The 17,334-nt window shown below is 41.2% G+C and overlaps 1 protein-coding gene across 50 annotated transcripts in view; it reads left to right on the forward strand.

Annotated features, from left to right (window-relative positions):
* The first annotated feature begins 4,134 nt into the window (after positions 1–4,134).
* The window catches only part of NEB (nebulin), a 152,892-nt gene continuing 139,692 nt past the window's right edge, over positions 4,135–17,334 (forward strand). For 49 of the 50 annotated variants that reach the window (XM_083403736.1, XM_083403769.1, XM_083403780.1 and 46 more), the window contains exons 1-6: positions 4,135–4,538; positions 5,193–5,289; positions 8,028–8,088; positions 13,049–13,090; positions 16,161–16,370; positions 16,993–17,100. In XM_083403736.1, the coding sequence (XP_083259862.1) occupies positions 8,056–8,088; positions 13,049–13,090; positions 16,161–16,370; positions 16,993–17,100 (393 nt within the window). In that variant the 5' untranslated portion in view covers positions 4,135–4,538; positions 5,193–5,289; positions 8,028–8,055. The remainder of the gene's footprint in view (positions 4,539–5,192; positions 5,290–8,027; positions 8,089–13,048; positions 13,091–16,160; positions 16,371–16,992; positions 17,101–17,334) is intronic. The other variant, XM_083403758.1, reaches the window with a different exon arrangement.

The following is a 17,334-nucleotide window of genomic DNA, read 5'->3' on the forward strand; positions in this document are numbered from 1 at the left end:
GCAGGATCTTGCTTCTGAAAGGATCTTCAGCCTTTACTTCTGAATTATTTTTCAAGAAGTTCCATAGTCTCTTCCATATGAAGATTTGATGAAAAATGTACTGGAGATATTTTGACTTAATTGCTGATAAAAGGACTGGCTGAAAAATAAGTCTGCAGCAAACTGGTAAGCAATTAGTACTTCTTGTTGCTTTTGATATTATTTAAATATATCTGTGTTTTATTAAAGTTATTGATTAATCAAACTACTTTAGACAAAGCATTTGTGCTTTTTGGGGCATTTTGCATTAAAGAGGGGTTCATAAGTTTCAGCTTTGGGTGCATCATTTGGTCATGTCACCTCAAATAGGTATCATGAAGCTGAAAATGCTTCAGAAAAGAGAAATCAGACTTAGAGAAGGGTTGGGATCTATTTCCTGAGAGGATAGACTGAGGGAGGGGGTGGAATCTGTCTCCCTGCAGAGCCATATCCACTGAAGCCAATTGTCAGGGATGATGGGAGTTGTATTACAGCGGAATCTGAAGGGTCCCCCATCCCTAGGGGATTTTGATTTTAGAAAAAAAAGATGAATAAGGGAGACTTTATAAAATTATGTATGATTATAAGAAAAATTATGCAAAATGATGAGAAAATGTATGGTGTACAATCAATGAATTTGATTGCCAGGAAAGACACAGGAAAATATTTCACATAACATATAATTTAGAGAATTTACTGCTACAAGACACAATATATGGTGGTGGCCACAAGCCCTAGATGAGGGGTTAGGTGGATACAATAGGTTCCAATACAATCGGTTCCACAACAAAATGTTGTGTGATGTGCTCCAGCCAGCCAGCAAGTCATGCCCTTTCCCAGAACATTCCATTCCTTTTCCTCATCCCCCTTCCCACTTTTCCTTCCAGCAGACATTCAGCATCATATCACCACTGAATATGCTCAGTCCTCATTGATTCCCCCCCCCCCAAGTTTTTTGTTCCAAAAACCTTGGGACTCCATCAAGCCCGCTGAAAACTTCCCTTCTGTGGATGAATGGCTCCCAAGTAGGGTTCCTCTTGCCTGTCCAATGCAAACATAAGTGGGAATACTTGAAGAGCGAAACTGCTATGTTGAACCTGGGACAAGATGATCTGATTGATTCTTTCCAAATCTGACAATGGAAGGAGTGCAGCTCAGTGTTCAAGCATCTGCTTTGCATACAATAGGTTTCAGGTTCAGTCTTTGCCATCTCCAGACATGATTAGGAATGCCCTCAGACTGAAACCTTGGAGAGCCAGAGTGAACATTACTGAAGTATATGGACCCAAGAGTCTGATGCAGTACAAGGCAGCTTCCTAGGTTCCTATAATTTTTGTTGTTTGACTGGATGCATGTATTCATCCACATACATGACCTTAATGCTGGGGCCTGATCCTAAAGTGATCCTATAAATACATCCTCTTGGTGGGGAGAAGCGAGAAATCATACAAATGAGAACTTTAAGACATTGGATACTACTGGCTGGGAGACTGTGATGCACATGTTTTGAAGGTCATGGTGGAGGAGAGGAGCACCCACCCACTCACATTAAGACCACCACTGATAGTGTATTATTTGGAGTACAGGTCAACAGGAGAAGGACTGAATGCAGTTGAACAAATCTCACCTTGCTGATGGGTTTCCTGGTGGATCTGGGGAGAAAACTTTGGAACAAAACTTAGAGTAATTGAGAATGCTGCTATCCATGTCTTAAATATGGAAACTGAATTCATCCCTCAAAAGACTTTTATGAGGTCACTGTGTGCACATGCTTATTGACGTCTTAAGCTATGGGTGGCTCGTTCTGCATCTGTCTTGAAGCATCTTAAAGTACTGTGGTGTCACTCAAGTGTGTGTCTCACCCTGCAAATCAGGAAGCTTCTGGGATGTAAATAAAGCTTTAACATTGTGGTTGAGTGAGAGAGGATATTCGTAGTCAGGCATTATAAGTCGGTCACTTGATTTTGAATATGTCATGCATATGAGTATAATCATCCCTGATTGGTTGTATTCCTTATGCTAAGCAAAAAGAAGAAGCACCAAAATATCCTTTGCTGATGGACGGGGTGAAGCAAACAGACAATGGCTTCCTTCAAAGTCAACTTTGGAATTCATGGCTCATACAATATTTCAACTCGGAGCTTACTGGTGTCTGCTTTACTCTTCCAGCTCTCAGGATAAATGATACCAGACCTGTCCATAATACAAACTTCGGGAGTGAGTTTGAGGTACAAACCTACAACCCCATTGGTGCAACAAAAAGGAAAATGGCATAACACATGAGCAGGCTATGGGTTGCAACCTCTGAGTATCTTGTCCCTTCTCATGATGAAACTACCCTGAGATCCATACTATGGAACCACCTCTTTATAGAGGTTCTTCCCCTTTTCAATATGTGCCCAAATCCCTATCTGCTCCCAAGTGGCAGTTACAAGAGCAAGTTGTGTTTATATTGGAAGAAATGCAAGATGGGAATGGTCTACAGCAGATATGAGGAACCTATGGTCCTCCAAATGTTGTCGGACTCTACTCCTATTAGCCCCAGCCAGCATGTCCAGTGGTCAGGGATGGTGGAAGTTGGAGTGGTCCAACAACATGTAGAGGATCGCAGGTTATCCATCCTTGACATTGAGGATTGCTGTGAATAGGTTGAAAAGCCTGACCAATCATATGTGCTGTCAACATATGTTGACACTGAGTATAGAAATAAATTATTGCTGAATTACATTACAAAGTCAGATTAGCTGACAGGGAGCTAGAAGACAAATGAGCCGTGGCTTCTCTATTTCTAAACGTGCATGGAAAACTGCATCTGGCAGCCCCTCTGCGAAGTTATAGGCTACAGCAATCATTCTATCCCCTCCATGTTTCAATTGAATCTAGAATACAGCCCAGTTTGAATTAGTGCTGTGCTAAAACCAGCTCCCTGATTTCTCAAAGTTTTCAACCTCTGTGAATAAGGCTTCTGGTTGTTGTTTTCCGCCTCTTTATCCAAGACATTTTAGAAATTTCTTCATATTCCCAATCGGCTTGGGTAGTGTGTGTGTTTTTCTTTCCATTAAACATGTCTGCCATCTCCCTGATCTGAACTCCCTGCCTCCACATTGCAGGAGATATTCCATGACACCATCCCTAAGCCTTGATGGAAGTATGTGAAGCCAGGTAATTGGCCATCCAGTGCCTTTTGTTTTTCAGTGGTTTTGTTTTTCTAAGTGAAGCCTTTTACCTTAAACTTTCCACACTGATTTTTTTTTAAAAAAAAAACAATACGACTGATTTTCAACATTACAATGACATGAATGTACATTTATATGTTCAAAACCAAACTGACCAAGCAATAAAATATTGAAATGACGACAATGGTTCTACTGCAGTTATTTCACACCAATGTTGGGGAGGGTCGGGAGAGGGTAGTTGAAGGAAGAGGCATTTAGGTGTATTGATTGGCTTACCTATATCATTCTCCCACACAGCATGAAATGACGTATAGAGCCGAGTCCCTTTTCTGTGGACAGTCTGCCAAAGGCACTCACTCTTGAAAAGCATCAGAGGCCTGAGCTCACCCAGTTGTCTGAGATTTGGGGCACAATTGACAGATGTCATGAGGTTTTCAGAGAATGGAGGCATCTGGGAAGACTGCAGAAGGAAGGAAATTCAAAAGTATCCTTGGCCACCAAGATAAACCCTGCACCCCAACCGCAAGAATGTCACCAAACGTTTATCTCCTGTATCATAATAAAACAACGTTTCTTACAAAGTGATGGAGAGTGGCTGAAAAATTGCAGAAGTAATTTTCAGCACTCATTTGAATGGCTGATAGGCTATTGTGACTGGTGCCCATTGGGCAGAAAACAACAGTAGGTGGGGTCAGATCCAATGAGAGGCTGAGAACTGTGCTGAGTCCCAAAAGGGCAATGCTGAGACTAAGGATGGAGAAAGCAGCAAGAAGGTAGGCAATTGGGGACTGCCAGGGTAGACTGAGGTTGACAGGGCACCACCCCTTTTGCCTCAATAGACCACCTTCACTGTGAATAGGGTGCACCAAGCACCCCACTCCTCGTGGACTAATCCTAGGACTCCTCCCTGCCTTTGGCTGAATGCCATCACAAACCATGCAGAGCAGAGAAGTCACAGCGTTCTCTGGGTGGGCATTGCTCCCCGCCTGCAATATTGCCCCCAATTTTTTTGTACATATCTTGTTGCAGTAATATTACGTATTTTGCCAGCAATCATAATTGGGCTGAGTTGATGCTCTTGTAATGTTTTGGTTTGAAATCAGACTAATGGCAAGTATGTGCTGCTTTCCTTTGTGGCGCTGCTGAACAGGTGGCCGTCCAAAGGGTCACTTTGTATATTTAGTATCTGAAACTTGATCGAGACCGAATCTGATTGGCTGCCCCAAGAACATCATAATTTAGGAGCTGATGCATCAGATGAATGCTGCTTTTGCCCAGCGTTTCTCAGGAGGGAGGACAGTTGGAGAGGCTTTGCTGCTAAGGAAATTTATTTAAATATTGCTGGTAAGTTCATTTTTAAAATGTGGTTTCGTTTTCTATAGAATTTGTCTTGGCCAACTAGCCAGTTTGTCTCTTCAAAGATTTTGTGGCCTGTTGGGACTTCCATCAGAATAAGAGCTAATAAACATTTATTTTTCGAGCATCTGTTTATTTTCAGTGAGGCAAGTCAGGAAGGGATTGTATTGGATAAGGTTTTACTGAGGAGAGATGAGGTCCTGACTGTGTAATCTGGGGATGGTGAAACATAGGGACTTGGTAGATTAATGTTCTCCTATTTAAGTAGCTCTTGTGCTTTATTTCCTCAGAATTTTGGCGAGTTTTGTTGGTGAAGCACCACTTTTAAATCTTATTTTATTCTACCTTTAGTGAAGAAAATTGGCACTAGGAAGGGACAGTGTCTAAAGAGCCTATATTTAACCCACAGTACTGGATTGCCACTTGCCTCAGAAGGAATTGCTGTTTAGCTAGCTAAACAAAACCAGCCAATCGCTCTGAGGTATTAACTTACATGGCAAATATATTTGAACTAGGAAGCAGCTGTTGCAAACCTTCATGTCCTTGCCCGTGTTAGAAAAAGGGGCTGCAAACCCAGGGCACCGCAGGGCCTGCTGAATTCACAGTTCTAATGGATTCATTCATTCATTTTATATTTCCCAGGTTTGAGAGGAAAAATACATAAAGAAAAGAGGCACAGAAGCAAACAGTCCTTAAAGGCCAATGGTGGGAAGACAGAAGTTAACTTCATTAACTTAAGGTCATTTGAAATACATTGCTGAATTTGCACGTGTGCTGAAATTAGACTATTGTTAAAACAGCCTTGCAAGTAAGACCAAAAAAGTTATTTGTTCATAAAAACAACTGGCTACCATTTATATTGATGTAAATGATGGTGTGGCATTGATGGTCTGAAAGAAGGAAGCAGGCTGGGAAGAAAGAACTAACTCTTCTAGTTTAGAAAAGCCGCTTTGACTAGCCACCTGCAGGCGACTTATGTTCGCCCTTGGTGACTAGGCAGGAGGCTTTTTCTAAGCTTGTGTAACATTACTGGATAGGAGAATTCTCCACTCTTAAGGCCTACATCTCAAATCTTTAGCAATCATATTTGACCTCAGTAATAATAATAATAATAATAATAATAATAATAATAATTTCATTATTTATACCCTGCCCATCTGGTAACATCATGTTCTGTGACACTTATTTTCTGGTTGCTGGAGATAAAGTTCAAAGCATTATGGCTGTAATCCCATGGATCAGAACTGCATGTGATATTTCCACCCAGAAAAGATTAATGCGGATTAACCACTGCTGGTGTTTTGTCTTGTGCTGGTAGCTGCTGCCAGCAGAGTGGTGCCAATTGTTTCTCCCCTCCTATAAGCTCTTGCACAAGGTAACAGATGCATGCCTGGGAATTGCTACGGGTGTGACTGAAAGTTTCCCACCAGTTCTTCAAAATAGAATCACATTTATTACATGGGATGCTCTGTTTGGCCAGAAACATACTTCATAACAGCATCTAACTTATTTTCCATGTCACAAATGTCCTAGTCACAGAAGAAAATAGACACAATTTTGAATTCACTTAGTTAGCTCCACATACTTGCTTACTGACATTCTAACAGATTAGAACTAAGTACTAGGAGAATCCTCCAGTTTGGACACCAAAAAAGCCAGTGTGATTTAGCTGGACCTAGTACCTTTTGGCCATGAAACTCATTGGGTGACCTTGGGCCTAGCTAACTTGAACAGTGAAATTCTGTTGCTGACTTATATAGCAGCCCTCTTGAGTGAAGAGGGCAGTGGCATCATATCTGCAAGTCCCATCCCAGTGTCTTCACACTCACAGGAGACTTTTGAAAATTGAGTGAGAAGATCTGAAGTAAGCTTTTAGTTATATTCAACTCAATGCAGTTAAAAGCTTTGATGTGATTGGGAATCCTGCATTATCAGGGTTCCTTACTGTGTTGGAGGTTTCTAAGTGCATTTAGCTCTATGTGCTTAGAACTCCTCTTTGAATCTTTCTGTCCAGTGTTGGGGTGCAGCACACAGGATGCAGGTTGGGGGACATGTCCCCTACATACCTCTTCTCCATCCCATGTTGCTTGTACTCTTGAACAGGCCAAAAAGTGAACGGTAACTTTCATAATTCAACTTAGTAGCATCAGAAACATGCAAGGCTGATGTATGGAAAGAGGACAGAGTTTCAACAATTAAAAATTGGTTGCCTAGAGTTGGGGTGGGCGAACTTCAGGCATATGAGGTCCACTGTGTGTTGGGTTGGGTTTTTTTACTAGAACCCAAGATCTACCAACCATATGCAAAAAAAATAGGGAGGGATTAAACTAATGAGTTGTGTCGGTGGAAACCCTGTGCAAGGACTTCTGCTTCCACAGTGGGGCTTCCTTCCCCTGAACCCCTAAAATTGGGAGAAGCCTTGGAACAGTGTGTAGGGGTTGGGGAGAGAGGGGGGTTGTTCTGTCTGGCAAGCCAAAATGCTTGCCTTGATGGAACAATCGCCTTAGCACGGTGTTGAATTCCTCCCATGTTGTTCAAATGAAAGAACAGAGTGTACATTCTAAGCCTAGGAATTTGCTTTCAGTACCAAAACCAAACTGAGCTCACAGTCCATTTGCACAAAAGTCCCCTCCTGATGAGCTTTCTTCATTTCAGGCACCTCATTTGGGGGTTGGGGTGGAACTCACTTTGTTATTGCTGTTGTTGAACCATTGTGCATCAAAAACAATTGCCGATCTACTACAAATCACCCAGAGATCTATCTGATATGCTTTCTCCCCAGTGCTGATACAGACTATGAGATATAGCTATAATTGAGAAAATTATATAGAAGGAAGAACTAAGGCAATCCAGTGTCTAATTTTAAAAACAATTATGTTCTTCTATATAGTTTTGGAAAGAAGTAATTGTATGGTTTGGAAACTAAGTAGAAAGATGCTTTGCAATATTGGCCTCAGTCAACCAATTTCTGCTCAAAGGAGACCCACTGAAATTAATGGACCTAAATTGATCACGCCTATTCATTTTAATGGGTCCGCTACGAGTAGAACTAACATGGGATCCAACTAGTAACTTTTTTTTTTTTGCAATGATACCATATTTTCTTCCTCCTCTTCCTCTCTCTCATAAGATACTGTATATTTATATTAGTATGATATTTTAACAGCATAACAAAATCCATGCATATCCTAGTTTTGAGTGGTATCCAACTAACAAGTCTCATCAGGCAAGGATTTACACTTGTGCAATGGAGCTTTTCCCCCCTCCTCATCTTGTGTGTGCCCTGTAAATCTGTTCTGGGGGTTTAGGGAAACCCCTCAAAGAGATTTAGAGGGTGTGCAAGAGGAGGAGAGGGGGACAGGGGTAAATACTTGCGCTGATCGGTTCATTATTTGGATGCCTCTCTTTGATTGCTAATGCTCTGTGGCACTGAGTTCATTGCGCTGATGTTCATTTTTCCACCTCTCTTGTGGCCAGCGAGTAGGGGGAAAAACACTCTGCAAAGATGGAAGAAGAAGAATATGAGGAGGTTGTGGAGGTAAGACCCCAAACATTTTGACTTCCTGAATTCTTTTGTCTCGAGAAATGTGGGTTAAGTTATTGCTTAGAGGAAATACCAACAACTAATAGCAAGACAGGAACCTGAGATTACCGCTTCTAAAATGTGACTGTCTCCAGAGTCAGTATTCTGACTAGCCATTTTTTGAAGTATATATCTGCATATGTATATGGCTGAGCTCTTGCAACTGAGAAGAAAATTCAGCATGAGAAGAAAATGATGGCAATGATGCCCATCTTTATTACCTCACCAACCCTTAGCCTTCAATCTGAGTTAAATATTTGGAAAAGTTCTATGTAGTTGATCATGGAATTCCCATTATTTAATGATATTATTATTGAACAAAATGGGCATTAAGGTCAGTGATCTAGTTTGACCATGGCTATTTGTTCATAGGCAGCAGGATTGTGGCTGCCTATCAAGGGCTTCCTGGATCTTTATGTAGCTTTTTAAAATCAACTCCCAGCCATGAGTTGCAAACAACACCCATATGCAAACTCTTTGTAATCACTGGGTTTTCTCAATGGGTGTGTTTGAGAAAGGAAACATAGTTCAGAGGTAGAGCATGTGCTTTGTATGCGCAAGGTTCAAGGCCTCTCTAGGTAATAACTCCTATCTTAAACCCTAGAGAAACCACGGCTAGATAGCATAGACAATAAATGAGCTCAATGGGCCAAGACAGCTTCCCAAGTTGTTTTTGACTCAATGTCATCTAATACATATGAGCCATGACTACTACCCACACTGTGCCAACAATTGGGGATTGAAGCTCACTGTACATATTGCCTGTGAGTTTGGATATGTTGTATAAAGGTTTTATAGGGTTGTGTCCAACTATGTTATATTCAAAGTAGACCTGTCAAAATCAATGGGCATGACTAACTTAAGTTCGATTATTTCAGTGTGTCTACTCTGCATATGACTTAGATACAAGCCAGTCAATTCTGCTGTAATAGTATTATCTATTGTATGTTATCGATGACAAGTGTCACAATCAAGGGTATCTTTGACCATAATATTTTCCTTTGTTGCAGTGGCAAAAGCTGTTGTATTTTTTCACATATTCATACCTACCATGTCATAATATCTGGTATTCCTGTCTGTTCTCTCATCACTGTGTGTTTCTCATTAGACTAATAATTGTTCTCTATTTCACAGTGTCATTTTTAATTGACTTTGAATTGTGCCTATGTGGGCTTGTTTCTCCAGATGTCTGTCTGTCTGTCTCCCCCCCCCCCCATCTTTCTTGAGATATTAATAGCTGGACTAAAACATTATAAATAAAATGGCAACAATTGCATCTGGTATTAGTTTAAAGCTGCATAGCCCTTTCCAGAAACATTAAAAATAGCTCTGGTCTTCATCATTGCTTGCCAGTTATACATTACTCTCATGTTTTAACTCTGGGCGGAACAGATTCATGTTCAGAAACAAATTTAACATATTGCTGAGCAATGAAGCATTTGCTCTCAAGGAGCCAAAATCCAAGGGCATGTCATGGATGATTCTTTGCGTGAACATTTTGTTTGGGACATCTGGCTCTACTGGTTTATGCAGAACCTGTAGGTCAGAGATAGAAAACCTTTCCTCTTAGTAAAGGGCCTATGCTACCAATCTGAAGCTGGCCAGTAGACCACAAGGAAAAATGTATGGTTGTGCTCCTATGATGGCACACATATAGTTTCTCACAAGCTCTCTGACAACTACATGCACATCTGCTTATGAATGCACATGCCTATGCATATATTCTCATTTATAAATAGAATTAGTACAGCATTCCTACAGGCACATGCATACACAGTGAAGCTCTCTTCCCTCTCTCCATCTACATTCTCTTTTACTGCCAAGTACCATTGGCAGGCTGTGAAGAAAAAGCCAGGGGGAGAATTCACTCCGTCTGTTCTTGTAACCCACCCAGGCACACGGTGGCATTTGCAGCTTGGGAAACAAGCACATTTTTCTTCTGGAACAAAGTTATTTGCAAAAGCATTCATCAGCTGCTGGTGTTGGCAATGGTGGACTCTGCCTTTAGGTGGCCAGTATCTTCAGACTTCACCTTGGGCTAATGTGGTCCATGGAAATGTGAAGGGCCATAATTGGACAACGAGTCTGAGATTCTCCATCCCTGCTCTATATTCAATTTTTGGGGGGGTGGGTGGGGGCTTTTAAGATAAGTTTTTTAAGACTTTCTATATCAAAGAAGAACAAAGAAACAATAAAAACTCACAGCATATAAATCTATACATTTGGTTGCAGCAAGCACACAAACCAATTGAATCAACAATAGAAAAATCACTCATAATTTGACAATCCATAAGACACAAATAATGAATAATGAATGTTCAGTTTGATGTAATGCGATTTATAATACTGAGAGCAAGTATAGTCCAGTAGAGAGGCATCTGGACTTAGCTACAAGTCTAATAATCTATTTATATCTATATCAATTTAAATGCGGGTGACCATGTCATACTATGGATGAGAGATACAAAAATAGATCATAGTGGCTCTTGCGTCATCTATAGTATATCATCAGCTATGCCTCAGTTTCACCAGAATATACCATACATGAAATGATACGAATACCTTTAAAGATGTGTGGTGATTCTCGATGAACACTCTTGTGATATCAAATGTAGTTTGAAACTGTGATGCACTGAGATGTTGATTAATGTAAGCCCTATCACTCAAATGTCTGAGAAGATGCTGGTTGCCACTATCAGTGATAGGTTTTATCTTGATAATGCTGTGGATCAGCTTTGGGAAATAATTTTGAAGGATCTTTTAAGAGTTAGAGCAGGCCCATCAGCAATATGTATACAAATTGGATTTTATACACCAAGACAGAAGTTATAAATCAGCAATACTTGCGACAATAAAACAAATTCAGTCCTAGGGTTGAATGCTGTTCCGGTTGACAAAAACATGTTCCAGTTGAGCATTTTTGGCTCTTTCGGATCTTTGTTCAGTTTTGGACATACTTGACTGACTGCATTTATGAGAGTCCACACTCCAAACTACTCTGATTCTATGTTGGTACTATGGAATGCAAATGAAAATGCAGACTAGAGAGCTGTTCACATGAATAGGCGTTTGGACCTATATAATCTGCACTGGGTAAGCTTTGAGTAAGGTAAAGGTAAAGGGACCCCTGACCATTAGGTCCATTCGTGACCGACTCTGGGGTTGCGGCGCTCATCTCGCTTTATTGGCTGAGGGAGCCGGCATACAGCTTCCGGGTCGTGTGGCCAGCATGACTAAGCTGCTTCTGGCGAACCAGAGCAGTGCACGGAAACGCCGTTTACCTTCCTGCCAGAGCGGTACCTATTTATCTACTTGCACTTTGACGTGCTTTTGAACTGCCAGGTTGGCAGGAGCAGGGACCGAGCAATGGGAGCTCACCCCGTCGTGGGGATTCGAACCGTTGACCTTCTGATTGGCAAGTCCTAGGCTCTGTGGTTTAACCCACAGCGCCACCCGCGTCCCTTGAGCTTTGAGTAGTTGTTGGCTAATTGATTTCTCTCACAGTTTTAGGGTAGCTCTTTAGCACGAAGAATGACATACTGATAGTACTAAAGGAATTTGGGCATGTTACTATTGGGATCATTTCCAGGGGGATTGCCTAGAAGTTGTGATTAGATGTGGTTAGGTTAACAAGATTCTGGAGGCCATGGTTTCTATTTTATTAAGTCTATGCAGTAAGGATATAGTGCTTAAATTTTACATGGTGGGGCCTGATTCTTTCTTCACTGTATGGACAATAGAATACTCCAGATACATTTCCAGTTCATGATTAATCTTAGGGGAGATCAACCATACACCTTTTCCCTCATGAAATCAACATGTTGATTTGGGCCTTTCAAAGGTTATTGCAGTTTCCAGATTTAAAACCTTCGCCAGCAGTCGGTTTTGCCAGAGGGTCATTTTAAGGAAAAGGTGGAAGTGGAGTAGGCAAGCAAGCCCCAATACCAGTCCCACCTCATCCTTTTTATTTCTGGGCTGGCAAATGGATGTTGAGGCTGAACCTTTGCAGATACTGGATTTGTTCCATATGAAATATGAGTCCCTGATCCCTATGGGAACTCAGTTCAGGTCTGACACAGCCAGCTGCAATACTGGATACTTCATGAAGTTTTAATGGGATTAGTTCACAACATACGTAGGAGAAATGAATCAAAGGTAAGAATACACCTTTAGGCTCATTGATCATTCATCCTGACTGTTTGCAGGGAGATTAGATGACACCAGCTATTTACTGAACATTCATTCTGATTTGTTTGTGGTTAGGTTGACTCACATTGCATCAAGCAAGGGTTATCTCACACTATCCCGTGCATTTTCCTGTCACTTTCTTTATTACAAAAAAGACCAATTGGGGCAAAGGGATTGAGTTTGTGGCTCAAGAGCTCTAAACCAACTTCGATTGTGCAACCTGCTGGTATGTTTTCCTGACTATTTCCAAGAGCTGACATTTGAATCTTTCTGTGAAATACGTCTTCCTCCCCATTAAAAAAACTAGTACCCCATGGGAAATGGGGCTTCAGCTGAGTGTATGCGTATAGGAAACTCTGCAAGTGTAGCTACAGGTATACAGTCTTGGGTCCTTAGATGGGGCTCTGTATAGTGTCCAAAACCTAAGCTGCTGGGAGACAAGGTATTTCACACTTGCTACAGCCTTTTGCATATTGGTTGAGGGTGATCTGACCTTGAAAACCTACTTATGTTCATGAATTGCTCTTTGCTGCGGTGAAACGAATGTTTGTAAACCTTCACCTGTTCCTTTGCTGGTGGGAATCTTCAAGAATTTTCCAGCAGGACGTTACCTCTACTACCAAAACATTTCTTCAGCCCTACTTTTTATTCTTTGAGTCAAAGAAAAAGATGTGTCTCTTTATGAATGATATTGTGAAAAATAACAAGCTCTCTCCTTTGTTTATAGTACTACATTGAAGAGGAGGTCATTGAGGGTGAACCGGGAGAGGTAAAAGCCTCTGTTTTATGCGCAAACCCCTTGTTTCGTTATTTTTAATGCTTTTCCAGGGTTTTATGTGTTCCCACATAATAACCCACTAGGATGTGAAATTTATCCAGTACCCCATAGAACTGTGTGACCAATGACTTAATCAAGAAATATGGCTTGATTATTAACGCAGAGTATTAACACAATATTCAAAGAAGTACTTTTCTCCCCTGATGCTGTGTGGATGGCATTAATTTGCAAAGGGCTCTAATGGCATTGTATTCTTTTGCTCCTGTAGTTGTTATTATGCTCAGTGCTTTGTACGCTATTAGACTGGGTTTTTCTTGCTTCCATTTGGATGGATGCAGATTCAGAGTACAATCTGCATCCCAGAAAAATCATTAGCTAATTTTTCATGGGCTTTAGTGGTTATGACCATACCTCTCACATTGATATAATGATAGTGGTGCTTCAGTTTACAGAGAACAGTGAACAGTATTCCTTAAGAACCACGAAATGAAAAATGTAATTTAAAAGAGGAATGGAATAGATTCAAAATAAGAGATGTACCAAAGTCTTCTTCCTGCCTACTTTTATACCTGTCCACATCAGTCCTGTATCCATTCATTGTGTGGTGTCATCCATTTTCATCATGCACACCCCAATCTTACGTTCCTATCTTTTGTTTCTTGTTTATATGATGGCGCATCTTCATGATCTGCAGAATTTATAAAAAAAATTGATTTAACCGATTCTCCAAATGTTTCTGTTTTAAATCTTTACAAGATGAAATATTTCTTCAGGCTTTCAGTAACATGTGGAGAGGGTGGAAGAGTTCTGCAAGTAAAACAGAATCTATAAAATAAGAACAACACAAAATAAGCTAATATGCATGGAAATTTCTCCACTTACAGAAAGCTGTGTAGCTTATACAGGGTAGCTGAATCTGCCTGAGATGTTATCCTAAAGCAGACATGTTTTTATAATCCACTGCTAGCTGCACCGATGTTATTTTTGTTTCCTATGATGGGTTGGCACTTTTAGAAAAAATAAAGTATTTTATAAAAAGTTTAACAATAGATACTTAAAATAATTTCTGAAATTTATTTTATTGCTGTTTTTATTTAGAATTTAACCATGTTTAAAACATGAGTAAGCAACAACAACAAAAAGCTAATATGTTGTGTACTATATATACCTATCACATTCAGGTAAATTATATATATGCTGCTTCAGTTTTATGAAGTAAAGTTAGCCTTATACATTTTTTTTTTAAAAAAATGACCTCATATACATCTTGCAGAGACACTGATTATTCTTGTTTAGCGATTCTCTGATCATGTATTCTGGTGTAATCTCACTCATTTTAATCTTATTAAAGGTTATTCCAAAGTATAACAGTTTTAAGGGTGTTTCTGCCCTCTGAGACTACCCCATCACTGATCCACATTCAAAATTCCTCTTGACGTCAGTGGGAGTTCTCTGTGTGCAATGGTGGTGCGAAAAACTCTTATGAAATCCAACCCCGGCGGTGAATAACCAGAAACCTTTATTTAGAAAACAGTCAACCTTTTGAACAGCCAACCTGTTTCTCATGGAAACAGCTTGGGTGATGTGTGTCATGTTAATATAATAAGCACATTAAGGCATTCCTCAAATGGAAAGGGGACTTATGTTGGGGGGCCAATGTAATAGTAATAATAATAATAATAATAATAATAATAATTTAATTATTTATACCCAGCCCATCTGGCTGCAGTGTCATACCTCATTGTGTCCTGCACCACAGCATTGCTAACTCATGGCTGATGCTTCCCATCAGTCCTATCTGACACATTCACACACAGAATGTGAATCAAAATATTTGTGAATACCCTGAAAATTCTAGCAGTGATCTCTGCAGTCATGGTGATAGATTCTGCAGCTTCTGAGTGAATTGACCCTACAAAAGCTATTGCAAATACACTGTCCGGATAGGGTGGCCACTTATAAATCTCCCTACAAAAGAACAAATGCACCACCATAAAAGAGGGCAAAAGGGCACCTATTTGAATAATATTTGCATATGCTAATTTATATGTGTAAATTTGATGCAAATTCAAAAAATAATTACTGCAATTTAAATAGAAAAGAATAACATCTCACCACTGTGGGGAAGATTGTGACCGGGTGACCTGTGCAGATGCTAACTCAGGCGTCCTCAAACTCTGCCCTCCAGATGTTTTGAGACTACAGTTCCCATCATCCCTGACCACTGGTCCTGCTAGCTAGGGATCATGGGAGTTGTAGGCCAAAAAACCACCCCGGGTGTCATCACTGAGGGGGGTGACATTCGGTGCGCTGCCCGCCCGTGACTCCCAAGCCTACCCCAAGCCATTTGGGGAAGGGGCGGAGCTGAGCTGCCTTGCCGGTGGCCTTCCCCCTTCATTCTGACAGCTCAGGGGAGGCTTGGGAGTCACAGGTGGGTGGCGCGCCGTTGCCCCCCGCTCCTGGCCTGCTTCCTGGGGGGGGGGGAGCCTCCCCCAAGCTGTCAAAAGGAAGAGGGAAGGGAGGAAGGCAAAGCAGTGTGGCTCCCTCCCTCCCCCCACCCAGGAAGCAGCCCCCCATGCGCCGCTCGCTTCGTCCCTCTGGGTGTCTTGTCCCCTGGGACGCTCGCTGTGGGTAGCGCCTCCCTGAGACACACACTCTGCCCCCTGGGACTCTTGCCCTGCCTCTGTGGCCCCACCCCCAGGTGCACAGCATGTGTGCCACTCCGGGGGCTGGAGCAGCTAGCTCCGCCTCTGAGTGCAACACCTTTAATTTCAGCAGCATGCACCAGCACACTGCTTGTTTACATTAAACCATGGTTTGTTCTAACTATAATTTAATGTGACCTGAGGACCAGGCCACTGTATATTATAGAAACTTTAAAATAAATAAATGAAGAGGAGATAAAAGTTTGGTTGGTTGCAAGTTGCTTTGAGCTGCCCTGGGCGAGAAAAAGCGACTAACAAATTTAATAATAAACCATAAAGTGATGGTAGTAATAAAAGGTTCTGCAGCTATTCCAATGTGCTAATTGAAACCCATAATACTTCCCCCACATTCCTAGATAATTACGGAGATCACGGAGACAACATACACCACTGGATCTGGTCCTCGCACAGTAACCACTACACAGCATACTACTGAAACCATGGACACCACTCAAAAGGCCTCTCCTCCTGTCAGAAAAAAGGTGGTACGGAAAAAAGTGGACACGTCAAAGTTTATGACACCTTACCTGGATCACAGTTCGAAAATGCAAAAGCTCTTCAGTAATGTAAGTCAAAAGTTGTTTCTAGCATCTCCCGTTTGAAGCAATTGAGTCCCAAGTTTGGCTAAGTCCAAACTTTGAGAGGTTTTATATTTGCGTTGTACATGGTTGTTGTTTTTTTTAAAAAAACCACTCAGTTGTTTTCAATTTAGAAATCTTTGCTTGTTATTTTTTAATGAATATTATAGCTAGCAACATTACAAATGATGCTCACCTGTTATTTTCAGTGTAGTAAATATTGGTAACCATGATTTATCCACTCTTAAGAGTGTGGAAGGAGGGAGGAGGTCTGGCCTCCCCTCCACAGAGCTAATTTCAAAATAATATTGGCATCCGCACAACATTTCTATCCCTGCCATAAAGCCTAAAATTTGATGAACAAAATTAATTTCTGCCCCCCAGAGCACTGCTTAGGGAAATAGAAGACACAGGTTGCTTCTTCCTGCTTTAAACCATCTTTCACACTAGGCTTGTATTTCTCTCCTTGGGGGTACATAGAATGTCTCTATAAATACCACTTAAAATCTTCAGGTGAAAGCATTTCCACATCACAGTTTCCAGAGGATTCACAATAAGAGCTTGATAGCATGTTGACTCTGTCTTCATTTTGCTCTGTTTTCCCTTCCAGAACAAGTACAAAGAGAAGTTTGAGAAGGAGAGAGGGAAGCCATATGCAATCACAAGTGACACCCCTGAACTTCGAAGGATCAAGAAAGCCCAGGACCAGCTCAGTGAGGTAAGTGCCAGGGCTGTCAGAGCATTTGAGCAGTGAGCTGTGCCTCTCTGAAGCTATTTTAATTCTAGTGAGGAAGGCAGGAGCCACACGGATAAAGTTACAGTAAGCCAATCTGGAACCTTAGAAGAAATGTTGCTAAGATTCTTGGCATAGCAAAATGCAGACTCGGCATCAAGCTAGAAATTCTAGGATTCAGATTAAATGCCTAGATACCTGTGAGTCAAGGAGGGAGGA

This window comes from Podarcis tiliguerta (assembly GCF_965153285.1).
Source record: "Podarcis tiliguerta genome assembly, chromosome: 1".
Taxonomy (NCBI): Eukaryota; Metazoa; Chordata; class Lepidosauria; order Squamata; family Lacertidae; genus Podarcis; species Podarcis tiliguerta.